The sequence below is a fragment of the Scleropages formosus genome, chromosome 1, assembly GCF_900964775.1.
Source record: "Scleropages formosus chromosome 1, fSclFor1.1, whole genome shotgun sequence".
Lineage (NCBI taxonomy): Eukaryota > Metazoa > Chordata > Actinopteri > Osteoglossiformes > Osteoglossidae > Scleropages > Scleropages formosus.
The window spans coordinates 39,550,346-39,576,514 of NC_041806.1; the positions used below are offsets into that span (position 1 = coordinate 39,550,346).

At 42.2% G+C, this 26,169-nt stretch overlaps 3 protein-coding genes across 4 annotated transcripts in view; 1 reads left to right on the forward strand and 2 right to left on the reverse strand.

Moving 5' to 3' along the window:
• Positions 1-6,332, forward strand: part of LOC108929196 (dynein heavy chain 8, axonemal-like) — a 34,905-nt gene extending 28,573 nt beyond the window's left edge. The window contains exons 77-92 of the mRNA XM_018743560.2: positions 130-382; positions 558-748; positions 833-954; positions 1,798-1,916; positions 2,564-2,766; positions 2,912-2,985; positions 3,109-3,261; positions 3,349-3,504; positions 3,614-3,730; positions 3,844-3,945; positions 4,092-4,252; positions 4,343-4,499; positions 4,597-4,749; positions 4,858-5,047; positions 5,735-5,856; positions 5,940-6,332. Coding sequence (XP_018599076.2) covers positions 130-382; positions 558-748; positions 833-954; positions 1,798-1,916; positions 2,564-2,766; positions 2,912-2,985; positions 3,109-3,261; positions 3,349-3,504; positions 3,614-3,730; positions 3,844-3,945; positions 4,092-4,252; positions 4,343-4,499; positions 4,597-4,749; positions 4,858-5,047; positions 5,735-5,856; positions 5,940-6,227 — 2,561 coding nt within the window. The 3' untranslated portion in view covers positions 6,228-6,332. The remainder of the gene's footprint in view (positions 1-129; positions 383-557; positions 749-832; positions 955-1,797; positions 1,917-2,563; positions 2,767-2,911; positions 2,986-3,108; positions 3,262-3,348; positions 3,505-3,613; positions 3,731-3,843; positions 3,946-4,091; positions 4,253-4,342; positions 4,500-4,596; positions 4,750-4,857; positions 5,048-5,734; positions 5,857-5,939) is intronic.
• saysd1 (SAYSVFN motif domain containing 1) lies at positions 6,162-7,889 on the reverse strand. Of its 2 annotated transcripts, XR_001965743.2 has the most exons (3): positions 7,488-7,889; positions 6,662-7,075; positions 6,162-6,237 (listed from the first exon to the last, which is right to left on the reverse strand). XR_001965743.2 is itself a non-coding variant. In XM_018743798.2 (2 exons), exons 1-2 carry the CDS (start codon positions 7,680-7,682, stop codon positions 6,752-6,754), a joined length of 519 nt encoding a protein of 172 aa, XP_018599314.1. In that variant the 5' UTR covers positions 7,683-7,888; the 3' UTR covers positions 6,333-6,751. The 2 variants fall into 2 exon arrangements, 1 of the variants encoding a protein (XP_018599314.1); XM_018743798.2 differs by lacking the exon at positions 6,162-6,237 and having other exon boundaries at positions 6,333-7,075; positions 7,488-7,888.
• A 1,728-nt stretch (positions 7,890-9,617) lies between these two features.
• LOC108929346 (cytospin-A-like) lies at positions 9,618-22,827 on the reverse strand. The gene is made up of 12 exons (XM_029253334.1): positions 22,787-22,827; positions 19,218-19,320; positions 17,463-18,008; positions 17,094-17,167; positions 13,963-14,504; positions 12,274-12,361; positions 11,894-11,969; positions 11,418-11,496; positions 11,026-11,122; positions 10,598-10,714; positions 10,222-10,281; positions 9,618-9,980 (listed from the first exon to the last, which is right to left on the reverse strand). Exons 2-12 carry the CDS (start codon positions 19,255-19,257, stop codon positions 9,891-9,893), a joined length of 1,809 nt encoding a protein of 602 aa, XP_029109167.1. The 5' UTR covers positions 19,258-19,320; positions 22,787-22,827; the 3' UTR covers positions 9,618-9,890.
• Between the last annotated feature and the right edge of the window lie 3,342 nt (positions 22,828-26,169).

Consider the following 26,169-nt stretch of genomic DNA (forward strand, 5'->3'; position numbering starts at 1 on the left):
CTGCCTGAGATTGTGCTTTATAAGAAATGTATCCAGCTTAATTGCTGTATTCTTATGTGTGATAGCATCTGTTCTTGTGTTTCTGTGCAACTGGAAGAGATCTCTAACTTCATTCACACTTGTGTTCAGGTTCCCTGGTGGATGATGAGTCAATGATTGGAATCCTTAATGTGACTAAGCGAACAGCAGAAGAAGTTAGTGAGAAGCTCAGCGTGGCAGTTCAGACGGAAGTGAAGATCAACACGGCTCAGGAAGAATACCGCCCAGTTGCTTCCCGCGGGAGCATCCTCTATTTCCTCATCACAGAGATGAGCATGGTCAATGTCATGTACCAGACTTCTCTGGTACAGTTCCTGAAGCTTTTTGATCTCTCAATGGCTAGGTATGTATACTTTACCTTATATTCTTTCTTTGAAGGGTTTTCATACTAAAAATTTAATTAAATTATACTTTATGACAACTATAAAAAATATAATAGAAAATTCATAAAAACACAATAATTTTTAGAGTCCAAATGTGTTATATTTGACTGACACCGTTATTCTTTTTTTGTTCAGGTCAGAGAAATCTCCGCTAACCCAAAAGCGCATTGCTAACATCATTGACTACTTGACTTTCGAAGTTTTCAAGTACACAGTCAGGGGGCTCTATGAAAATCACAAGATCGTATTCACTTTGTTGCTTGCTCTGAAAATTGATCTCCAGAAAGGCAACATCAAGCACAATGAGTTTCAAATTCTCATTAAAGGTATGAACAGATTTAGAGGTATTCAAGATCTTTATATTGCCTGTTTTTCCTCAATGCCTCAGCATTTGTGGCTTTGAATTAAAGGGGGTGCTGCCTTAGATCTGAAGACAAGTCCTGCTAAGCCCTTTCGCTGGATCTTGGACATAACGTGGCTCAATCTGGTGGAGCTCAGTAAGCTATCAGAGTTCTCAGAGATCATGAACAAGGTTGGTCTGGATATTTACATTGTAAACAAAGGTTTTGTGATTCATTAAATAGTTCTAATATCCAAGAATACAGTACATATACAGGTATATCCCAGTACACGGTCTCCTGGTTTACAGATTTTCAATATAACGGCTATAGAAAAGTTGTACCGATGTTCAGTATACGGACCAGCTGCTTTTGGTATTAGATACTTTTTTTTCAGTGTTTGGGTCAGACTTTCCCTCAATGATAGAGAGGTCATGACCCAATGATGCACACACTTTTCCCCGATTATGTGGAAGTCATGAAGCAATGAGGTGCAGACTTTCCCCAATTATGTATAAGCCTTGAGCCAATCAAGCATAAACTTTCCAGCAATGTATAATAACCTCTTTTTAATTTTGCTGTGTTTTTCAAGTTTAGTTTTGAGAAATGTTTTTTACTCCCGTACTTATCAACATTTCAAAGGGGTGTCAAAACTCACCTTTCTTACTCACATCTCCCCTGATGTCACAACTTCTAGATAAATGCATCCTGCTGCATCCAAATCTCTTCTGTTGATGTAATGCACTTTGTATTATTCTGAGAAGTAAATCGCTTTGCTGTTAAGTGTCTGCTAAAAGGATAAATGCAAATGTAAATATACAGTATGTATCTTCTGTATGTTTGCCTGTACTTACGGTAGTAAAAAAAATTAGTAAAAATTTCTTTAATAGGAAAGGAACCTCCTGGTTTACAGACTCTTGGTATACTGACTACTAGACAGTAAATTAAAATATGAAATGCCAGATACATTTTGAATTCTATATGTAGATTTTTTTATAAGGCCTGCAGTTTAATCTGTTTAAATATCTCTGGCTCAGGTATCCAGCAATGAGAAGGGCTGGAAGAATTGGTTTGACATGGACGCTCCTGAGGAAGGAGTGATTCCTGATGGCTACAATAGCAAACTGGATGTCTTTCATAAACTGCTACTCGTTAGGTGATTGCATACACATTTATGTTTCAAATCCATAGATTTATTTTATTAAAATATTATATGAGTAACTGCATATAGGATTGATGGGGAGTATATTTATAAGATGTGATTAAGATACACTGTGTGTGTGATTAAGATATAGTAAATGTTTAAATTAAATGTAACATGTCTTGGGGGTGCGGTGGCGCAGTGGGTTGGACCACAATCCTGCTCTCCGGTGGGTCTGGGGTTCAAGTTCTGCTTGGGGTGCCTTGCGACAGACTGGTGTCCCGTCCTGGGTGTGTCCCCTCCCCCTCTGGCCTTACGCCCTGTGTTACCGAGTTGGCTCCGGTTCCCCGTGACCCTGTATGGGACAAGCGGTTCTGAAAATGTGTGTGTGACATGTCTTAAAAAATGGGTAATCATGCTTTATTTACAGTGAAGATCTGCCGTATGAATTTTTTAAATAGCCCAGTATTATTTCTTTGCGGAGTGTACACAATGTGTTACAGATCTATTTGCACTATCCAACTTGTGTTTCTTTTTTAAGTGATCAGGAGGTTACAGTATACAATTAAGGTATATATAGTCACCTAAACAATGGTGTGCATAATTCTTGTAGGTAATGAAGTAGTTACTGAAGAATGTATGTATATTGCTCTTCTTTGTAGGTCCTGGTGCCCTGACCGCACTTTATCTCAGGCCAGAAAATATATTGGAAATTCAATGGGTGCGAGGTTTGCAGAACCTGTCATTCTTAAAATGGAAAGCACTTGGGAGGAGAGCGACATCCGTACCCCTCTCATTTGCTTTCTGTCCATGGGTTCTGACCCCACCAGTCAAATTGATAGCCTAGCCAGGAAGTTGCACCTTGGTGAGCATCCCAACTCCTGCACAAAACCATCACCATCATGAACTAACCTACTTCAGTACGCTACAAATTACAGTCTCAAAAGCTGTTCACGTACTGAAATATCAGGATGAGCTAACCATTTATTTTGAGTATTGTGTTTTTTTAGAGTGCAGAGCTATATCAATGGGACAGGGACAGGAGTTGCATGCCAGAAAACTCATACAGATGTCAATGCAGCAGGTGTCAGGCTATTTTCTCATCCTGATTTGTACAAACTCAACTTACTGAAGAGGCAGTACTGTCGCAGTACTGTCTGGTGTGTGTACTGGACACAAACTTTGGTGTGTGTTGGTGGAAACACAGGGAGGCTGGGTTCTGCTGCAGAACTGCCACTTGGGACTTGAGTTCATGGATGAGCTGCTAGAGACCGTCACCACAGTAGAGTCGATCCATGAGAGTTTCAGAGTATGGATCACCACTGAGCCTCATGACCGCTTCTCCATCACGTTGCTTCAGGTCTGGTCTACAAACTCCCACCAAATCCCATGTCTTATACCAGTTGTGCCATACATTTGCTAATATAGTTTATATTTTGGGTTTCAGTCATCCATTAAGTTCACCAATGATCCACCTCAAGGGGTACGAGCTGGTTTAAAGCGCACCTTCACTGGCATCTCCCAGGAACAGCTGGAAGTTAGCAACTTGCCTATGTGGAAGCCCATGCTGTACAATGTGGCCTTCCTACACACAGCTGTGCAGGTATCCTAACTAATTATACACAGCACTGACTGCCTACTTCCGGTCTTGCCAGTCATTGTTTGTTTGTATCGTAGCTCCGGAAAACTAACATACCTTAAATTTCTGACAGGAGCGTCGGAAGTTTGGACCACTTGGATGGAATATTCCCTATGAATTTAATTCTGCTGACTTCACTGCCAGTGTTCAGTTTATTCAAAATCACTTAGACGAATGTGGTCCTAAGAAAGTGAGTTTCAGAAATGATCTTTGTAATTCATAACCTCTCTGGACATTGAAATATAAATTCGCAACAGATCAAGTTTGCCTTCCTGTCATCATTGTGCTTTTTTGCATATGCAGGGAGTATCTTGGGTCACAGTACGCTACATGCTTGGGGAGGTGCAATATGGAGGAAGGGTAACTGATGACTATGATAAACGACTGCTGAACTGTTTTGCCAGGGTATGTCGGATTTGTTACATCTGGACGTTTGTAATTTACAATGAATCAAGGAAAGCGTTTCCTCTAGTCCCCTTCTTAATACTTCCCTAAAATACAGGTGCATGGGACTTTCTCATGGTTTTGTGCTTATGTTTTACCTCCAACAGGTGTGGTTCAACGACAAGATCTTCGAGCCAACGTTCTACTTCTACACTGGCTACAAAGTCCCAGTTTGCAAAACAGTGGAAGAGTACTTAGAATATATCGAGACACTGCCTGCTGTTGATACACCACAGGTCTTTGGTCTGCATCCCAATGCTGACATCATGTAAGATTACAAATAAGACTGCAGTACTAACCTCAGTCATATTTTTTACTCTATGTTCCTTAAAAATTCAGAGTGTTGTATTCTTTTCAGGTATCAAACCAACACCTCAGCCGAAGTCCTGGATATTATTACTAACATCCAGCCCAAAGAGAGTGTGGGAGGGTCAGGAGAAACCCGGGAGTCTGTTGTGTACAAGTTGGCACAGGACATGCTGGACAAGCTGCCTGCTGATTACATACCACATGAGGTGAGCACATCACAACCACAATGCAGAGGAAGCGTGGCAATAATTACATTAAAATGCAGTGTTACACAATAGTTTTGTTTCTCTGTACACTCTGAAGGTGAGAGCAAGGTTGGTAAAGATGGGAGCCCTGAATTCCATGAACATATTTTTGCGTCAAGAGATCGACCGCATGCAAAGGATCATAGGCGTGGTGCGCAAAAGTCTAAGTGATCTCAAGCTAGCCATTGAGGGCACCATCATCATGAGTGAGGTGAGACCCTGAAATTAACTGCATTCCACCTGATTTCTTAATTCTTGTATCCTTACTGTTATGATACAATCTGATGACATGGCTACACGGCTTTGTGTTCACTCTCAGAACCTCCGTGATGCTCTGGACAACATGTATGATGCACGTGTGCCCAATTTATGGAAGAAGATCTCCTGGGAATCAGCTACACTGGGATTCTGGTTCACAGAGCTGTTGGAAAGAAACACACAGTTCCACAGCTGGATATTTGAAGGAAGGCCTAAAACATTTTGGATGACAGGGTTCTTTAACCCCCAGGGTGGGTACATTAGACTGCTAACACTGCAGGTGTACTATCAAGCCGGTTCATACACTGTCAGAATTGTTAATAAAAACTTTCATTCAAGGCGAATACTCTAGTTTTAAAGTATTTTCAACAATTATTTTAGGGCTGGGGGACGTAGTGGCGCAGCAGATTTGGCCAGTACCCACTGGGTGGTGGGTCTGGGGTTTGAGCCCTGCTTGGGGTGCCATGTGGCGTACTGGCTTCCCGTCCAGGATACGTCTCCTCTTCCGGCCAAGGCTCCAGCTCGCCGCAGCCCTGCTCAGGACGAGCGGTTGTTTACAATGGATGGATTGAATATGGGGGAATGAGAGGCACAGTTTTTAGAGCTTTTGCCTTGATGTTGGAGGACCTAGGCTTAAATCCTGCTCCTACCATAATACCCTTCAGCAAGGGATTTAGTCTGAATTGTTTTAGTAAATCACCCAGGTATATAAATTGTTAAAAAAGAGCTTAGTATACAAACATGAAAATGCCAGGGTCAACTTAGAGGAAAAAAGTCAGTTTAATGAAATCATTTTGTTAATCTGATACTTTTGTCCAACGTAACAAGTGGGACCTTCTTCTTCCAAGGTGACTGTTCTATTAATTACTGCACATTCTATGCCTATAATTCTTGAGACCTTTCTACTGTTGCCTTAACAACTACTTTTTGTCTTGTAGGATTCCTGACAGCCATGAGGCAAGAAGTTACTAGAGCCCATAAGGGCTGGGCCTTAGACACAGTCACCCTTCACAATGAAGTGCTCAAACAAATCAAGGAAGAGATCACAACACCTCCAACAGTATGCAGATTATTTTTTATATCTAACAATATACATTTTTATCTGTTTCCTTGGTTGTGATTGTTGTCTGCTTATCTTTTCAGGAAGGGGTGTATGTGTACGGATTGTTCCTGGATGGGGCAGGTTGGGACCGCAAAAACTGCCGGCTTATGGAGTCAACACCCAAGGTGTTGTTCACCCCACTTCCTGTGGTGCATATGTTTGCAATCAATTCCACTGCGCCCAAGGACCCCAGCCTCTACATCTGCCCCATCTACAAGAAGCCTAGACGTACTGACCTCACCTTTATCACTGGAGTGTGTCTACGCACTGTTCAGTCTCCTGATCACTGGATACTGCGTGGTGTTGCTCTGCTTTGTGACATCAAGTAACACCTCACATCTGTCACATGGGCAGATTTTGTAACAGTCTTACAACCTTGCTTACATTGTTCTCTACAAATAAACAAAAAAAAAGAATCTGTATATTGTGATTATTTTATTGAAAACTGTCTTATACTGCCTTTCAAATTAGATTTATTTACAATAGATTGTTTAGGTAACGGCTCTATAAGTTCCAGTACAGAAGTATTGTAGCAAAATTAGCTTTATTGGGACGGGCTTCAGAACAACCACAGAGCCAGAGATGCACTGTAATTCATTTAGGCTTTGCATCAGCACCAAAAGTGTCAATTTCCATTGTTATCGATATGTCTAAGGGCTTTTTAAGTCTTCCTGAACCTAGCAACCTTGAAAGTATATTATGGATCCTGTATCTGTTGAGCTGTGCTTTTATCAGTAATGTAAAATACATATGAATATATTACCCAACCAGATCCAGTTGTGCAGAACAAAAGATCAGTAGGGTCTCCAGAGTCTCTAGACTGTCCTTGATGACAGGTACTATCCTCAGCCTGCTATCTGCTGGGCAGTGTCCTGTACCCCATTTCTCCCTCCAGTTGCTCGGCTGTAAGCGTTCCAAGAATGGGCTGGCAGTCTGGGTTAAACACAGAGTAGGCACTGAGCTCTCCCGGTTGGCGCACAGTGGGGCTCCGAAGACCTTCATAGAGCCAATAGAAGAGGGAGATGAGGAAGAAGGGCAAACCAAAATCCAGCTCAGTGAAGAGTCCCAGCAGGACGAGCCAAAGCAGCAGTTTCAGGAAGGTCAGATTGGTGACAGCCAGATGGCATAGTCCCAGTCTCCGACCCACAGTGCTGTTTGACAGCCAGTGAAACACAGTCTAGTTAGGAAAAGAGAAAGGAAAACAGTTTTTTTTTTTTTTTTAAACACACTTTACTAAGTGAATAACATTGATTAAGTCTCTGAAATGAAAGACATGATCAATATCAAAACAATGGACATACTACTAAACTACGAACATTTGTATTACTAACTTAGCTGAAACTTCACCAAGCAAACCAACCAACTTACCTGTTGAGATAATATAACTTACAGTAAAATTACAATTACATCTGAAAAATTTCTGCCATAACAATTCAATTAGGCAAGTTCTTGTTCAAGCAAGGGTACGAGTAACGAGAGAAGATTCGAACCTTGGTTTTATGGCTCTAGCCACTACGCCACCTAGGCTAATGACTTTAGACAAAACATGAGGCATGCTGTGTATGTGTATCATATGCTTATCACCTCACCTGTATGTAGTTCGTCGTTTCTGCATCCGACGACGGACCAGCAGCAGTCCTGTCGTTCTCAAGTTTTAGTTCTCTCTCGGGTTCAGAAGACCGCTGCGGCTCCGGATCGGGTCTGGGTTTGTGCTGCGGTTTTATGCATTTCGAGGCGGCCTCTGCTTTTTTACGGGCTCGAAACTCCAGTAATTTCTGCTCCATATTTACATCTGACACGAACGCGTAACTTCCTTCGCTCTAGCTGCTTTCCCTCAACCCACAGCCGAAGCTTTACTAGCGGGAAGTGACGACGCCGGAAGAAGGCGTTCTCAACCAATCACAAACTTCCGGGGATGTCTTAAAGAGGGCACTCCAGAGTATTTTAGTGACACACTGCTAATTGATGTGGGAGGGGGAAGAAAAAAAAAAAAATTAAAAAAAAAAATAAATAAATAAATCAATAAATAAATCAATAAAATCCAGACGTACCTCATATATCGGAGGCCCCTTTTATAAGAATCCCGATTTACAAGCAAACATATGTTCTCCCAAGCAAGAATAGCACGGCGAAGTTACCTGTACTTAAAGTTAAAGTTAAATTTCTGGAGAGGTTGAACTTTTCAGAGTAGTTTTTGGCATCGTAACCGTGACCAAACTACCGACTGTCTCATCATGGTTATTATTTTAGCCGCCAAAAAAGAAGTTAAAGCCAACCTAAAACACGTTAAACTCACATTTTTCCTTCTGATTCTCGCCCCTGCCCAACAATGAAGTGGACTGCAAATGAAGGGAGGAGAAAACTGAACAGAGACCTGACTGGTCTCGCTACACACACTGCTGTACTTCTTTCCTGGAGAACCATGGTGCCAGGTGGGTTACACACTGTAGTAAAATGTGGTACTTACTCCATGGTGTGACTTTGTTGGTCATCGTGTACAAGTATACACTTTCTGGCAACACGGATTTTAACATAACAACCAGATCCAGACATACAACATGGAGTTAGCATTTATTAGAAGTATTGTGGCACGCAGGCCGTGGGTTTGGATGGGACAAAGAAGGACGCAAATGCTCTCGGTCCGAGGACACTCTGGTACGGAACACCTAAAAACAAAATCTCTGTCACCCTGCAGGCACGGCGGACAAGCCACCCGAAACCCTGCAGCTTAGGCTTAGCAGGCTACCCAAAAAGAAAACAAAACAGTCCTACAAGGGAGCAGAGCTTCGCCTCAGGAAAACTGCAGACATGCCGCACACAGTCATGAATACGGCTCCACTCTGCCCCCGCTAAAATCTCCGGTACTACACTGATCTTAGCCAAAAGGCCAAGAAGCTCTCGGTCCGAGGACCCCATTTCTTCCAGGACCTGCGCCTCAGGCTTTCTCCCAACACACTGGTAGACAGTCACCCCATAATTTTCCCCAGAAGTGCCCCCAGTGGTTGTATAAACTACAATAGCAGTTTTATATATTTTACAACTACGTACAGATGTTTTCCCCACAAATGTTCCGTGTGAGATTTAAATTGCAATCCCTTGACATATGACTACATACATTTACGCAACTCTGGTGTCTGTACTGCTGTGTGTAAAGGAAAAGAAAAAAAAAAAAAACTGATGAATATCCAGCCAGGAGGGTTTTTCTTTCATTTGCCATGACTGTGTATGTAGGTCCTACAGCAACTGGTCAGGAAGTACATGACTAGTTCCTCGTGATCTACTGAGTCTTAAGTGCCCAAGTGCTGTGTGCTGGTTTTGACCATGCTCTCACCTTTTTACATCCAGCAATGTGTGGAGCTCTGTGCTAAAGTCTGGGATAAAAATGTTTATCAAAATAGGGTGTCTTTTTTTACACATTGGAATTAAGGCAAAATCAAGAGGGGAAAACAATTTTTAATTTATCAGTGCTTTGGGTAATTGACTTGCATGAGGAAGTACAATTTTATTGAAGCCAGTTTAAGCTTATGTAGGTGCACTGCAGATCATGTGCAGTAAATAAGGAGGATCTAACAGGATCTCTTCACAGTTTAGTGTATTTTTGATGGCAACTCTGGTAAAATTACCATAGCTTTTCATTTAAACTGACATCTATTCATTTAGCTGATACTTTTCTCCAAAGGAACATACAGTGGTAAGGTACTTACAATTATTTACCCATTCATACAGCTGGGTAATTTTTACTGGAGTAATTTACAGTAAGTACCTTGATCAAGCATGTACAGCTGAAGGTGTGGCTCAATCCTGCAACCTTTAAGGGAACAGGCAATAGCTGTAACCACTATGCTACCAGCTGCCCCTGGTAGTGTTGTGAAAGGTGTGTGTGCCATAAATATACAGAGCTGGACTGGCAGTTTGATGGACAAGGAAAGCGTGTGTGTATATACTGTATATATATAGCTTTAAAAGGGTATATTTTGTACAGTAATGCAGAGTCACATTTCAAAGTGACGATACATGCTTTCAACATATCCCAGGACCCTCTGCCAGTCTGGGCCGGTGTTTCTCAGCATCTCCTCCACAGTCTGGCCAAAACAGAGACACAGTTGACAGTTAATACCATGTACTTACCTGTAGTGTCAACATTTATACATTTTGCTCATTTATTAGATCACTTCACCAAAAGGAATGTTGAATGATGAAACAGAAGTATGTTGTGGACGTTTCATGGGCTTGTTTTATGGAATCTACTAAATCTAATCACAGTTCCACCTGTTTGTCCCAATCCCTCTGGACTGCTAACAGTGAAATAGTGGCTGACGGTACCAGTGTCGCAGGGATCCCAACACTCTCCCCTGTGTCGAAGGCTAGTTTCAGGTTCTCCTCCTGAGATAAACATTAAACATAATCCAGCTATGACTATGATAAAGTGAGGAGTCACAAGCACCAACATCACTTAGTAGGTCATTTTTTTTTAATGTGCAGTATCTGTCAGTATATAAACTTAGACCTGTGTTCTCTGATTTGGGCTCAATCTGTCACAGTGACTGTTTTTTCATCATTTCTATGCTGCCACCTGCTTTTACATTGAGAGTGTTAAGTACATTTTTCTCCTTATGTCAGGCTTTAGTCTGACTGTCTATACCCATATAATATTTACGCTGAATTTATGGAGTGTTTGAAAGTGAGAGTTCAGGCCTACCTTATCATCTGGATTCAGGCTGCAGTAGGGGATATGTGAGGGAAGGTAGGTGTGGTACACTGCACAGAAAGCCAGGCCATCTACCCAGCTGCTGCTGAAGTTGGTGATGTCAATGTTCTGCCAAAAAGACAGCACACATTAGGTCATTTAGTGTATTAAACTCAGGCAAGTCTTGATGTTTAAGTATATAAAATTAATCTGATATCATGTCACAATCTCAAGTAGCCATTCCCTTTAAGAACACTTCTCATGAGGCTCTATTACATCAAACATTCCTGCTGAAATTCTGTAAATCTTATGTACAGAATATACAGTATATGTCTGACCAGAGACAAGACTACTAAGCACTGAACAAAGAATAACCCCCACATCCCCTCTGCTACAGTCTTTAGTCCTCTCAGTGTCATGCAGCAGCCTGCCCCCCTCACTGCATAGCCCTGTGTGCGACTCTGACACCAGCGCAGAAGGGAGTTCCGTCTGGAGCCTCCATGACGACGCAGCAGCATACTGAACCCATCTTGGGGTCTGGGGAAAGATGATGAGAGAAAAGGAAGGAAGGCAGAACTGTGAGAATTACAGTAAAGCAGTGAGAAATATGATGATAAATATATTTGATAAATGTCATTTGTTTTGGACAATCTACTGTTAGTATTCTATAAAAAGCAGTAAGTTCAGTTCTAGCTGTTATTAGGACACAAGTCAATTGTTTAAATTGAACCAGATCATGTTTTTGCTCTTATTCTGTGTAATTCAGAATGCTTCCACCCCATCCAGCTGATTTCTTTCAGTGACAGGTCCGGGCCACACAATAGCAGTTCACCTGGTTTTACTGCTGGTCATGGAGGACAGGTCTCCCAGCAAGGTGTGATGGTTAAGAGATGCTTCTTCCTCCTGTTTACCTTGCATGTTTAATAGACAACATTGATTTCAAATCTAATCATTGCAATGCACATTATGATGTTATACAAGAGACAGCGATAGCAAAAAGTGTCAGTACAACTGGTCAATCTTCTGTCCAGTCTGTCCCATAAATGCATTGCCCAAGTTGACCAGTTGTACTCAATCTATGGGACAAACTGGATCGAAGAGTGAAACCAGCTGCAACCCTCAAGTGTTCTACATCTCTGGAAACTGCTGCAAAAGAGCTGGGAACACCTGTTAGCTCATTTCCTGATCAGCTTGTTAACTGCTAGCAAATTGTACTGTATATGCGAATAAACATCTGATTTCACATGCAAATAATTCAGTCAAGAATTTATAAAGCATATCTCATGTCATGATCCAGTTCATACACACTTGTATATGAACTTGACCAGCTATCCTGACGTTTCAAGCTCCGATCCAGCCTTCTCCTTGGGGTTAAGTCTTGGTCCTGGGGATATGAATAAATGGCAGAAATGACTTACAACATGTCACTCAATGCCATTAACAGCTGCCAGCTGACTAGAGTCCTGTCTTCCTTCAATAGTTCTAAATGTAAACAAATTAGAGACAAAAAAATTAACTGAAAACTACCTGTTTAAAAATGTATTTCACAGTATACACTCAGCTCTGAAGGTGTTGGTGATCTGGACAAACCTTGACTTTTGAGAGCTTGGTGTATGCAGACCTTCTGCCCTGAAAGTATGCACTGCAGTCAGAGTAACGATACCCTATGGAATGGATAGTGGTCTCACCTTGTTGAGTGCATCCACTGCAGCAGTCTGAGAGTTTCCATTCGAAGAGCAGGATGCGCTGCCTGGAAGAGGAAGTCTAGAGAGGCTCCTGCATGTACAACGGAATGGTCCATAGTGTGAATGACACTTGAGAGCTAAAGGACAATAGTTAAATTTAACTAATTGTTATTAATGTACAGGGGGTTGCGGTGGTGGAGTGGGATTGTCCAGGTCCTGCTGTGTGGTGGGTCTGGGGTTCAAGTCCCACTTGGAGTGCCTTGCAGTGGACTGGTGTCCTGTCCTGGATGTGTCCCCTTGCACCCTGTGTTGCTGGGTTAAGCTCTGGTTTGCCGCAACCCTGCTTGGAACAGGCAATTTCAGATGGTGTGTGTATTAATGTACATAGAGTGAATGAAGTAAATTAAGAATCCTTACTAAAGAACTAAATGGAACTGATAGTTTAGTAAGTCAAATAAACTTGATCTGTGGGGCAAACTTTATAAAATTTGTAATCCAGTGATTCATATGAACTGGAGTCCTATCCTGGGTGTACCTCCACTTTTGGCCTTGCGCCCTGTATTGCTGGGTAAGGCTCCAGCTCGCCGCGACCCTGCTCAGGACAAGTACTTATTGACAATTGATGGATGATGGATGGATGATTCATATGAATCCACATGAAGTTCATCTGTCTTCCTCGAATTCAAGTGTTAAAAATCCATTGTGCATGTTCAGCATTTACTAACCAGCATACAATATCAATCCCGTTTTTGCACCCTAGAGGGCACTCTGTTTCTGCATCTTTATGCTGGGCTATTGGAGTACTATATGTATGTATGGTACTTTCAGAAGCAGTTATTCTATGTATTATACTATGTGACAGAGACCCTATTTAATGTTACCATTTATGGTACACTCATTGTTGTGTGTACATTCTAAATTTTAATGAAGTCAAGAGAGTCAAAGGCTTTGCTGTAGTCAATAAAGCACATGTAGACTTTCTGGTATTCTCTTTTTTTAACTTGGCAAAGTTACAAGACAAAGCTGCATACTTGCTCCTTACCTTTTTAATTTGTATGCAGAACACATTATGAGAGAAGCCAGGTGGGAAAAGACTGTACAGTAAGGAACATAAATAATCATCGATGTACTGGTAATACCTTACTAATAGAATGAACTAAAACTTGGAATGTGTTGACAAATTTTGCCCTAACGGGATGGTGATTGACTGCAATCTAGGAGTTAGGAGACGTGCTGAAGACTAGCTCTTGGCAGAACTGCAAAAATGTGGAAAAGATCCTCCTGTATGTTGGCATAGCCATAATAACAAAGATTAGACACTTGCAAGCACCAATGGTTTCTGTAACAGTACAGGGGTGTCAGAGCTGGACACTAGAAAAGTTAGTAAAAATATCTGAAATTTCCCAAATGACAAAACTGAGATTATCATGCAGTATTTTGGACAAATTCTGCAAAGAATGGATTTTGCTGACAGCAATGCATGAAAAGTCTGTGGGAAAAATGATGACCAGTAACCAACGGATGGACTCAGTCACATGTATGGTCACACCCCTGTGAAGCCTAAGGACACAAGGACATCCTGGAGGAAGTCTATAAATCTGGTTGCTAAGTCAACTGAGTCAATTGACTTTAACAATGAAAACAGCAGCAGAGTGGTGTTTGAACATGGATGATTGCTTTCTTGTCACTTACCAAGACCTCTCTGACATCATAACTATTCTCCGGGGGTCCCGTTTACTGTGCCACTCTTCTTCTTTCTTCTCTTCATTTGCACTCTGGAGGAGTCCAACCTTAGCACCCTTGCCTTCAGGTTCGGGTCTCTCTTCGTTGTGTGCATTGTCCAGAGCCTGGACCCTGCCCTCCCCTGTCACCCTGTCTCTCTCACACCCTCCCTCTGCTCTGTGTCCACCTTGTGTCCCTACACTTCCTCTTTCCCATCCCATCACAACCTTCTCCCTCTTCCTTAGTGAGTCCAGCTCCCCTTCCACCTGCTGGTAGCTCAGCATCAAGGCAGACAGTTTCTGGCACGTCTCTACATGAGTGTTCCTCAAGGCTTCCAGCTCCTTGGCCACCTCATCATGCCTGCACTGTGCGGTGGACAGCCGCTGATCTGTGTCCCTCTGGGTGTCTCTGAGAGTGCCCAGTTCTTCTTCTGCCTCAAGGCGCAGGCGGTCAGCCACCATGACTGCCACCTGCAAGTCAGACTGGAACTGCAGCCACTCGCCTCGCTCTCTCTGTTGGCAAAAATGGGCAGAATTGCTTTGTGGACACAGGTGGAGGGCGGACAAGGTGAAGGACTGAGTTCATGCTGTATGTCACGGAGCAGGGTGCGAGAGTGTGATCAGTGTTTGTGAACTGGATCTTTCTTTTTCAGGCAGCCAATTGTCCTGTTGCCATGGCAGCGCAAGGCTGGGGCGAAAAAGCAGTTCTGAGCCAGGCAATTAACTTGAATCATCTGGTAAAATATAAAAGTGTTTGAATGGGTAAAATTGGAAGTTGCTCTGGGGAAGAAAAAAAAAAACATGACTTAAATAACTAAATAACAGGTACATTTTAAAAAGATGAGCAAAGAAATATGATGAAGGGTCTGAAAACTGGGCAAGTAATCATGCCCAGATGACACTTTAAACAGCCGCTACTCCTGTATTGTATATAATTTTGTGTACCTTTTGAAAAATAAAAATGAAAAAAAAAAACTAATCGTAGGAAGGTGATCAGGATTAGTCTATCCTGAGTTTTGTGCACCTACCCGAGCAATGAACATCGGTGCATGAAGTTGAAAGAAACAAACTAGGTTTACTTAAGAATCACATGTCTGCATCTATGTCTCTCTTTCTCCTAATGTAATGCACAAATTGTATTTCTCTGAGATGTACGTTGCCGTGGAGAAAAGCGTCTGCTACATGAATAAATGTAAATGTAAATGTACAATATAAAAATGATACAGTTTCCATGTTATAAAGAAATGTCTAACAGTCAGAGAAAGAAAAAAGGTTCCAGAACATGTGGAGTGAGAAGAGAGGAAGACCAGGCAGGAAGAGTGCATATATACATGGTGCAGATGGAGACGGAAAATGGGAGGGCTGGAACAGGAGTCAGCTGTTTCTGAGAGATCACTGCTGGAGACTGTTACATCATCACTGCAGATTCATGCCTCTCCTTTGCACAAACACACTCGTAGCTGGTGCAGAATACACATTCTTCCTCTACCAAGACCACTAAGGGGCTGTTAAAGGCGCGAGACGTTAACGCTACACTATGAGAGCCCTCAAGGAGTAAAGAAGAAGACAGCAGAGAATGCATTTTACTGCACTGCCCCTTTGCCTCTGGGTTTGATTTCTGGGAAGTAAGAAGAACAGAGAGGGATGAATCAGTGATTTGTGTGTGTGTTCCAGAAATGGCCCAGAATGCAGCCTCAGGAAGCAGCCCATTACGTCAGTGCTGATGCCTGAAGACCTCTGTTCACATGTTAGTGGATGAAGAATATTTGTAATATTCACTGCTTGGGCTCTGAATTCACTGCTTTACACATGAAATTACACAGGTCCCTGTGATAGTACAACAAATACAAAAACATTTATTTTTAAGATTCAGGGGGCATCAGTATTTAGTATTACACAAGTCCAAATCTTTAAAGTTTTTTTTTGATTATATAGTTGCACAGCAGGTAGCGTTGGTGACTAACAACTGCTGGGGTTAGGGTTCGGACATGGGTTCCATTCCCGCCTAATCGGTGTGAAGTCCTTGTGTTCTCGTGATTACGAGTTTCCTCCAGGTGCTCTGCTTTCCTCCCACAGTTCAGCAATGTGTTTCAGGTTAACTGGTGACTCTAAATTGTCCTGTGTGTGTGTGTGTGTGTGTGTGTGTGTCACGTCCACGCCCACAACTCAATCAACAGCACCTGACTCCAGTTCAGCACCTACCCTTTAAAAGACACTCCACAACTTCCATACCTTTGCGGAATCTTGTCAGGGACACTTCGTTCACAAGCATCGCTAGCTCTTCGTTCACGTCCTCCGGTTTTTGACTCTTTGCTTCGTTTCCCATGTCCACGGATCCTCGTTCCTGTCCCGTTTGCCGTTCGACCGACCCTTCACTAAGTCCCCTGACCTCGTCCACGGAGCTTCGCTCTGACCCTGACCGCCGATCGACCGACCCTTCGCCTGTCCCCAACACCGAGAACTCGCCTCATCCCTCGTCTCCGGACGAACGACGTTGCGCTTGGCTCCAGCCGTCCCAGGCCCCTATGTTTCGCGTGACAGAGTGCGTGTCTGTGTCTGTGTGAGTGAATGAGAGTATGTCTAAGATTATCCTGCAATGGACCATCATTTTATCCATGCTGAAACCTGCTTCATCCCCCATGCTTCTGAGACACACTTTAGACACCGTGGTCCTGCATTTTTACCAGGGGGTTATACATAATTAACAGTTGGATGGGTGCTCTGTTATTTATTGTAGCTCAAAGTTTATTTTCCCTTTATTTATTTATTGTTTTTGCTCAAATGGTGCTTGTAAAAAAAAAAAAAAATCCACAATAAATCTAATCTATAGCAAGAGCTTTCCTTGAATGGTTTGCTTGAAATGCCTTGCCTTGCTCCCTTAATTCTGTGTTTTACTGATAGAAAAGAACAAAATGCAAGGTATCTTTTTAGTCTTGTTCTTTCCTAAGTTTTAAACAAATACATTTTTGAAAGTCTAATAACAGACTAATAAGAGGAGGGTTATGTTTGAAAAACAGAGCTCTTGGTCACTTCACCCAACCAGCTGGTCTAACAGTGTAAACTCCAAGCTATGCTTTGGGCTAAAAGAGGTGTCCAGCTCACCTCTAAAGTGCTCTTCAGAGTTTGCACCTCCTGCAGAAGGTCCTCCCTCTCCTGCAGTAGCTGCTTCAGCACGTCTGATTGGCAGAGAATTCATATCAACAAGGGGGAGATGTTTTTTTTTTTTTTCTTCCTTCTCCAAAAGTCAAAGAGACTGAAAAGTCACAGCAACGTGTCTGGAGTTTAGTGGTGCTGTGTAGCCTCAGAACAAAATGTACAGGGACAATTGTGAAGAATATAGTCTGTGACATGGCACCTTTGCCCTTTGAGATATGGACAACTGAAAGATCATACTTTCCATAAATAATAGCAGTGGCTCCACCTGAATGTCATTCAGCTGTCGTAGCCTGTGTGATAGGGTGCTGTCCTTACCTGTCACGCTGGCTGTCCCCTCCAGTCCTAGATTCCCTCTCAGGGAGCCCCTGTAGTGCTGCAGTAGAGATAGTGCAGACTGTGGGAGCTCCTCTTCCACCCCAGCATTATACGTATCTCCAGGCAAGTTTACCGTACCCTCCAGTCCACTGTCCCAACCCTGGGAGCTCTGCTCCGATGGGGACTTGAGGGCAGGGGGCAACCCCAGGCTACTGAAGGTCCTATCGCTGTAAATGTTGCATGACACCAGGTTGGGCGGCGTGCTGCGGCTGCTTGAGAATCCCAGAGCCCACCCACTGTCCATGTTATTTCCTGTTTCGCTGGGTCGTGGACTGCCTTCTGGACTAGCCACAGCCCACTTGACAGCTGAGCCTTGAGAGGATTTCCCTTCTTCTGCAGAGTCCTCCGGAATTCCAGGCCTCCTTGCCAGGCCAGCCGTCGTCCCGTCGTTCTGCGCTGGATCCGAGGAAGGAGAGAGAGGCATCCTGGGGAGGTCTGGAAGAATCGGGGATGTCGGGGGGGTGTGGAATAAATCCAAATACGACCCTGTAAAGACGGAGAAAAGTACGGTGTGGAATAGGAAGCTGGCTCACATTGATGGCTCAGGCAGAATCGAGAAAGATACACCCAGCCGGTGCCATCCCATCCGTACACTGTCCTTTATTGATTGTTTCTGCAGCGTTGTCTTTCTTTGTATCATCCTGGCAGGAAAACAATCTTCACTCTTAGGGTGCCGTTTTTTGCATGACAAAATAGATTTCCACATCTCGTCAACCCGTTCCAATGACTCTTTTCTTATATCGCTAGCTAAGGTTTAACAGGATGCAAGCCCACTGATACCAGTACAGTGACACACACAGATGCGGATCTCAGATTGTGTGCTGTATCCGGCCTCTGCCCCTGGCTGGAGATGTCTGCTGACTCAGCAGCAGGGCTGCAGGACCTGATGGACTGAGGAGTTACAGGAAGCAATTGTCAACCAAGTGCTGCAAGAACATGCACTCTCATCCTGCAGACCGTTTGCTTCCCTACCAGTGACAGGTCCTGCTTTCATTCTCAGACTTTATGGTAATAACAACCTTTTAAGTTTTAAAGTTAAACGAATATAATGTGGGTGGCACAGTGGTGAAGCCCGTAGCCCTGCCGCCTCACAGTGCCTGGGTGGTGCAAGAGAATGTGGGTTTAACTCCTGCTTAGTCTGTGTGGAGTTTGCATGTCCTCCCTGTTTTTGTGTGGGTTTCCTCCCACAGTCCAAAGACATGCAGTTCAGGTAGCTTGGTAACTCTAATTTCCCTTAGAGTGTGAATGCATGAGCGATTGTGTCTGTGTTTGTGTGTTTGTGTGTCTACCCTGCCATTGACTGGCATCCTGTCCAGGGTGTACCTCCCTCAGCCTTGTGACCACTACTTCCAGGACAGGCTCTGAATCACCGCAACCCTGCTCAGGATAAGAAGTTCTTGAAACAGGATGGATGGATAGATGAATACAATGTCATATAGCCTTTCCAATTTCTTCCCAGTGATGTTTGCTAGTATGTACTATATAGTGTATGTACTGGAGTCTTTGTCAGAAATGAAATACTGGACAGCATACAGTTATAGAAGCATATCCCTGCTATGTTTGTAAGTTGAGTATTAAAGACCATACTGATTATCTAAAGCAGTTGAGGTTAAGTTTGTCTACAAGTGTAAAAATCTGTGCTTCTAAAATTTACTCTACAGTGGCATGTACATACTGGAAATAATACTAGCTTACCTGTAGCTTGGTGGCCGTTCCTACTGGTGATATTTCCCATGATGCAACAGGACTGGGACAGCCGGCTATCTGATTCCCAGTGTTCCTGTTCTCTGAAGTCTTCCTGCAAACCAAGGAGATTGACAGATCTGTAATGAAGAGACGTGTGCCTGATTTCTTCGGAAATCGTGAGTTTCAATCAAATGAAATGGGTGAGCATCCCGTTTTTATGGCCAGCGATTTCAGTCAGGTCCTTCATCCAATTTTAGATCATAGCAGCACACCTGCTTCTCACCATCCAACATCAGTAAACATTTTAGGGGACCTGTTCATGCTTATAGATAAGGCTGATTAGTATGTAATTGCTCAATTCTACAACAAGGAATTACATTTTTGCTAGAGAAGCAGGTGGTATAGTGTTCATCACTCTCAGTGTGCAATCAGAAGGTCCCAAGATCAAATTACAGGCAGTCCCCGAATTACGAACAAGTTTTGTGTCTCAGTCTATCTTTAAGTCAGATTTTGATGTAAGTTGGAACAGTTGGGTATGGTGGGTATCTAATGTCAGTTTGTCGAATGTTTGTCTTAGTATATAGTATATTGTGTACCTTTCTATGCCTAAAAAACATTAAACACTTCCAGATACACTAAAACACCTTTAACATAATAATAATAATAATAATAATAATAATAATAATAATAATAAATGTAACTACTGTATTTGTAATAGAGAGACATAGAAAGAGATAATAATAAATGTTACTACTGTCACGATGAACAGAGGACATGGAGGAGGCTGGACCCAAGTGCAGGATCATTAATTTAGAATCAAAGAAAGGACTAGACGCGTTCTTGTGGTCGGAGACAGGCGAATGGTCGGTCGATAGGCAAACTGAACAGTGGCGAAGATCCAAAATCGTGGTCAAGGGACAAGGTGGGCGGTTGTTATCAAAGAGACGTAGAATGGGACTGGGGAACGATGAGGGGCAGGACTTGGAAGAGCAAAACGAGGTAGGTTTGAGAACGCGGGGGGGGGGTTGTCTTGAGTGAGATTCTGCAACTGGGAAGAATTGTCTTTTGTAGCTGAGTGCTCTCTCAGAGAGAGAGAGAGAGAGAGAGAGAGTGAGAGAGTGAGTCTGTGTGTGTGTGTGTGTGTGTGTGTGTGCACGTGTGCATGGAAAACATTAAAGAAACTTTAATGTTCGCTTTTCCAATATTCATTGCCATTTCACCTTTCGCTTTATTATTTCTACTGTACTTCCAGTTGTGATTGTTTTCCTTTTCTCTGATGCATCGCCATCACTTGCATCAGATTTACGCTTTGGTGCCATGGTTAGGAGGGTAAAACAAAAAAATAAAGCCAAATACATTAACACACGAGACACTGTTATCAGGAAAAGAAGGAAGTCTTTTCTTTATCCCCTTGGGCTCACATGCCTGGTCCACGAGCCGACAAACCACTGTAGATGCGTAATGTTTTGATGCGTGTTGCAACATAGCACCCAGTAATTCAAATTTTTAATATAATAGGCTTAACTATGAAGTTTTAATGTGATTGTTACTTAAGGGTGACAAAAAAAATCAACTTCTGGTCAGTAAGGGGCGGTTCGTAACTATGGGTTGTACGTAAGTCGGACGTTCGTAACTCAGGGACTGCCTGTAGTAGCCTTCAGCAAGATACTTAACCTAAAATGCTGCAGTGAAAATAACTGACCAGTGTAAATTATTGAAATTTTGCTTTCTATTCAATGCTAACATTGAACGATGGGGTCATCTTACTAAATAATGTTTTCTCACAACATCTCTGTTCCAAGTCTTTAATACCTCACACTGAGCCATGTGCATTGTGTACACTGAATAGATAACATAAATATTTCTGACCCCACACCCTGAAAATTATTCCTGTCACTAAACCCACAGTGGTTTAAAGCTTACTGCTGGAAACTGCTTTTAGACTGGCTGACACTGATATTATTCTACCACAAAACAATTCCCCCTTCAACTGTTGCACTCAGCGTAACTTGAAATCCTCAAAGGACCATTGAAATGGGTATTTGATTCAGTAATCCACATCTGAGTAAAAAGTATGAATTTCAAATCAAGTGGATGTTGGATGAACTGAGGATATCTAATTTCTCACGCTGTCATTAATCTTTTAGCTTAAGACAGTTGAGTTTTGGACTTTGGTTATGTAATTTATTGAGAGGATAGTGGGTCAACAATTTCTGTATTGCTCTCAAATTATACAACAAAGTACCATTTACTTATTGGAGGTCTCCCTCCTCTTGACACAGCAGGTTCATGTTGCTTGATGGGAAAGAATTGAAGAGCGACAACACATCCTCAAAGGGAAAGTGAACTTGTTTAACTAAGGTTGCTGTATGTTTTTCTATCCAGTGAATGATAAGGTAGAAAAAATAACTAGAAAACCGAATAAACACCTTAACTGTACATGTAGTCTTAAAACCGAGTTGAAAAGTTTATTCTTTAAAATTTGTCAGTGCTTTGTGTTACACGGGCACTTTACACTTTAGATATGTTTATTAAGACTTCTTTTTGGTTAATATTGTTTAGTTTATTGTCAGTTTTTAATTATTGCATTAAAATGTTACATATATTGAGGCATAATGCTGTAAAATGCCGTGTATTGCATGAAAATGTCATTTAACTGTTCATCATAACAATAATATCCAGTGTTAAATGTCCAACAGGAAAAAAAAACAAGGTTATTGCTGATTGACATTTGTGAACATGTTTATGTAGGTGTCTGGAATGGATGTTGTAGAATGTTAGGTCTTAAACATCTATCCAGGAGCACTGAACACAGCCTGGAGCCTTATTAATACCTGCTTTGAATAGAGGGCATCACGCATTGTAGTCTTTTGGTCATGGGCTTGTAATCAGAATGTTCTTGGTTCAAATGCAATACCTGATCGAGGTGTTGTAACCTTAAATTTTACATTAATAATGTCCTGCTGTAAAAAATGGGCACATTATTGTAAAAGCTGCTTGCCTAACATTGCAAAACAGCTTCAGCTAGATAAAGGGGAATCTGCTGATGGGCAGTGTGTATCCTATAGGACTCAAACCCCAGCTGTGATGGACATTTACAAGTTGGAAGACACTGAGAAATAAGGTGTATTGTGGAAAAGCTGGTAGAGTAGTGGGAGGTACTGCTGCCTTTGTACCCCTCAGTTGCAGGTTCGACTCCCACTTTGACTGTAATACTCTTGGGCAAGGTACTTATCCTAAATCACTCCTGTAAAAAATTACATATTGTCTCGGATGCTCACCACCCCCCTAAGTTTAGACAGTAAGTGACACGTCCATAGGCTGCCGTTAACGGACGCGTTTTTGAATGAATGGACATGAATCTGGACATGGTAGAATTTAAATATACACAGTTACCTGTTCTTGTGCGCCCACAAGTGAAGTATTTAGGCAAATTCGGTTATGCAATTGCAACGCAAACAGTGCAAAACAAAATGTTAAATATCACGTATACTGCCCGTGTTCATCTTTTCCCACACTTCTAATGACAAGAAACAAACGCACTCGCCATGCCTAAAAACCCAAACGCATGCAGGCACCTTCTTGCCGCGGTCCCAGCGACGCCAGTTCTTTCGCCTTTTCTTTTGCGCCCGCACGCACGCGCACGCACGCACACACACACACAGAATCGCGCGCCTGTACCTTCTCACGCGCCGCGTTTCATCATTGCAGGGCGAAGTGCGGGAGCTCCTGGGTGCGGGAGGGACGGAGGGAGGGAGAGAGGGTCCGGGAGGGAGGTAGAGGAGTCACTGCGGATCGCCGGCGCTCCGGTGCTCTCTTCGTCCTCTCGGCTCTCCGGCTCCGCTGCGGCACATCTGCAGTGTGTCGGACGCTGCCGCTGCGCTCACACATCCCGCACAGCTCCCCTTTTCTTGGCCACACGAACAGTCCATTTAATCAGGGAGAAAAGAGGGACAAATTATTATATATATAAAATACCCCTGCTTGCGTTTGTAAGTTAACGTCCATTCCTTAGGCTTAGTTCTGTGGGCTTTGATTTAACGTGTGTTGCTGCCCACGTTCAATATTTGTTCAGATATTTCGGCTACGGTACTTAGAATAAACTACGTTAGGCGTGCTATGTCAGCGAGAAATACATGCATCGGCACGTGATCCTCTTGGTTATTGCTAACATCTTGAGATGGAGACATCAGTGATGTAATCTGGGGTTACGGGATGGGGCCTTTCAGCATCATACACCATCAGCCAGGCGACCCGACCAGGCCAGTGTTCACCAGACTCCGGTCTGGGACCAGGCGAACGATCTGAACGCAAAACACCCATCAAATGGTCAGAACAATGGAGATTTGGTGTAGGCTGTCCTCTGTATCGGGCTTTCTTTGGTCGCATCCCGATACTTTTGAATAACAGGAACACAATTTGTTAGTCGCCGCCTTCACTTGTGACACATCGTTTATTTCTTCTTAGTCCCCTTTGGCGCCTAAGGAGAAATATGCGATCTGCCACAGCTGGGCAGCCACTTCTTGGCTCCTCAAAGACAACAAAATATATTAATTTGTGGGGGCTGGCAGGGATTCTAAGGGGGTGGATGCCCGTTAGTCGAGGTGGGGAGGTTCAGAAAAGCTCCAGAAGGGCTAAACAGGGTGGAAAGGCTACCATGAGGTGTTGGGCCTTGAGGAAGAGGGGTCCTCGGACCGAGAGCATTACTTCCATTTGTTCGTGCCGATATTTCAGTAAACGTCTGTAACGAATGCTGTCCGTGCGTCCTTCTTGATCTCTTCCGGACACGGAGGTCCAGCATGCTACAATAATAGCGGACGTAACACCGGATAGGCCTACTGCTTACTGTACCTTTTGGCCATTTATCATTCACTTTAATCGTTAACCATACTGAACCACAACCGTAATACAGCACTGTTATTTTACTACGCTGCGCATAAAATATGACGAATTGAACGAGTGGCTCATTAGCCGTCGAAGCCGTCCGCTGTCCAATAGAACGTCTCATTTGATGACTGTGCACGCGATTCCCACCCACTAAGAGAGTGAGCTGGAGACACTTAAAGTACCCGCATACCCTTAAAACACATGTATTGTACTGAACATTAAGAAATTCAAGAATCCCCAAAACAGAGAGCACTGTTTTTATTTTCTAAATAAAAATAGGAAAATTTGATTTGGGCTGAATTTCATATTCATAAGAACATCTCTCCCACTATGCATGGGAGGACTATGAAGGCTTCCAAAACTTTCTTTTATGTTGTATTATCTGTCTGTCTAGCTATCTATACAAAAGAAAAAAAAAAAAAAATCTTGTTCATAAAATGGCCCATCCGTTGCTTTGGCAATTCAAGAGTATAAAATTTGTCATGTCAACAAAGCAGACGTGGAAAATATGTCCTCTGCAGGTCTACAGCTATGTCACCATGTTTTTTTAAACTGTAAATTTTAAGCAAATCATTTTAAACAGTAGATGTAACGTCACACAAACACCCCTTTGTGTCATATTTACAAAACTGAGAAATAAATACTGACAGAAGTCACATTGCATTCAAATGGGAATCATTTATTCCGAAATTTTTACAGTGAATTAGCTATTTCTGACCATTTCAAAGTGATATTGTAAAATTAATTTTACTTTGCTTATGTATGTTTTCATTTCATTAAGGATACAATCCTTGGAAATTTCCCATTCATATACTTATTACTCCAGATTCTCATCGCATATCTGTCTTTATTAGTGTACAGTCGGCCAGTCTGTATAATGAAAGTTCAGCAGTTTAATTTTTGGGACATTTTGCCAGCAGGTGTCGCAATATGTTGCAGTCCAGCATTTTTCCATTGATAAGATGAGAATTATACAATAATAGATTGCAATTTGTCAAATTCAAAAAAACTGCATTGCTTCATTGTGCAAATTACAAAATTTTTAAAACCCACTGTGAATATTAGCATTCTAGGCCAACATAATGTGCGTCCTTATTGTTCTTATTATAAAACAGAATTTTCCACTATAAATATCAGCTGCAGTAAGTTGTAAGTATTTGCTACATTTTACTATAGTCTTTTCAGTTAAATATCCTCCCTGCCAATAAACATAGTGGTGTAGGTGACTATGTGTACTTTACAGTGTACATCTGCAAATAAATGAATAAATACACTGGGTCCTCAGTTCATGAATAATATTTGGAATCTGTTTCAAACTTATTTTGTTTGCAGATCCTACCACTACATCACAGTCTATGAAAGCTTATTAATGAAGACATCCCTCAGCTTCACTGTAGTGGTTTTTCAGTATAGACAAATATACACAGGTCCTCTGTAATCACATTAAAAGTGCTGAGGAGTGGTGGGCAGCCACTGGCACTTGGACAGCTGGAGGTTCATGTTTCACCCCTTCTCTGTTGCTGAGTCGCTCCCCCTTTTTTTTTTGTCCAAGCAATATCGATGTTTTTACTGCGGTCATGACTGTGGGAAACTATTCTTGGTACAACTGTTCAACACTCTGTATTGCTCTGCTGAGAATAGGTAATGTAAAAGTAAATTAAATTGAAATCAATTCTTTCACAGAATCACTTCTACGTATAAAAACCTCAGATAAGGATAATGAATTAACAATTCCCAAAATGTTTATATATTTAATCCACTTTCATCAACCGTTCATCATTGGCTGGGTTGTTGTTTCCAGCACTGAAAAAAATGCAAAGCAGCTCTACTGAAAATACTAAAACAATACATTTACAATCAACTTAATACATGTATGTTTGAGATGAGAACATAATTGTATTGCATAAAGTCCAAGTGAAATTCAACACAATCATCTAAAAGTGATATGATCACGCTGCAATAAAATGTTCCAATCTATTTAGACTTCTAACAGATGGTGTTCACTCAACATGACTTTTACTGCTTGTTCAATTTGCTTCATTAAAATTAGTTAATGCAACACAATTCTTTTGCA

Bases quoted from the DNA above. Each gene is read 5' to 3' on its own strand.
- saysd1 (XM_018743798.2), bottom strand. From the start codon at position 7,682: ATGGAGCAGAAATTACTGGAGTTTCGAGCCCGTAAAAAAGCAGAGGCC. The intron at 7,076-7,487 runs GTGAGGTGATAA...TTTCCTAACTAG, and splicing joins AAACGACGAACTACATACAG to ACTGTGTTTCACTGGCTGTC.
- LOC108929346 (XM_029253334.1), bottom strand. From the start codon at position 19,257: ATGGGAAATATCACCAGTAGGAACGGCCACCAAGCTACAG. The intron at 18,009-19,217 runs GTAAGCTAGTAT...CCGTCTTTACAG, and splicing joins GAACGGCCACCAAGCTACAG to GGTCGTATTTGGATTTATTC. The intron at 11,970-12,273 runs GTGAGACCACTA...TCATATCCCCAG, and splicing joins CAGTGGATGCACTCAACAAG to GACCAAGACTTAACCCCAAG.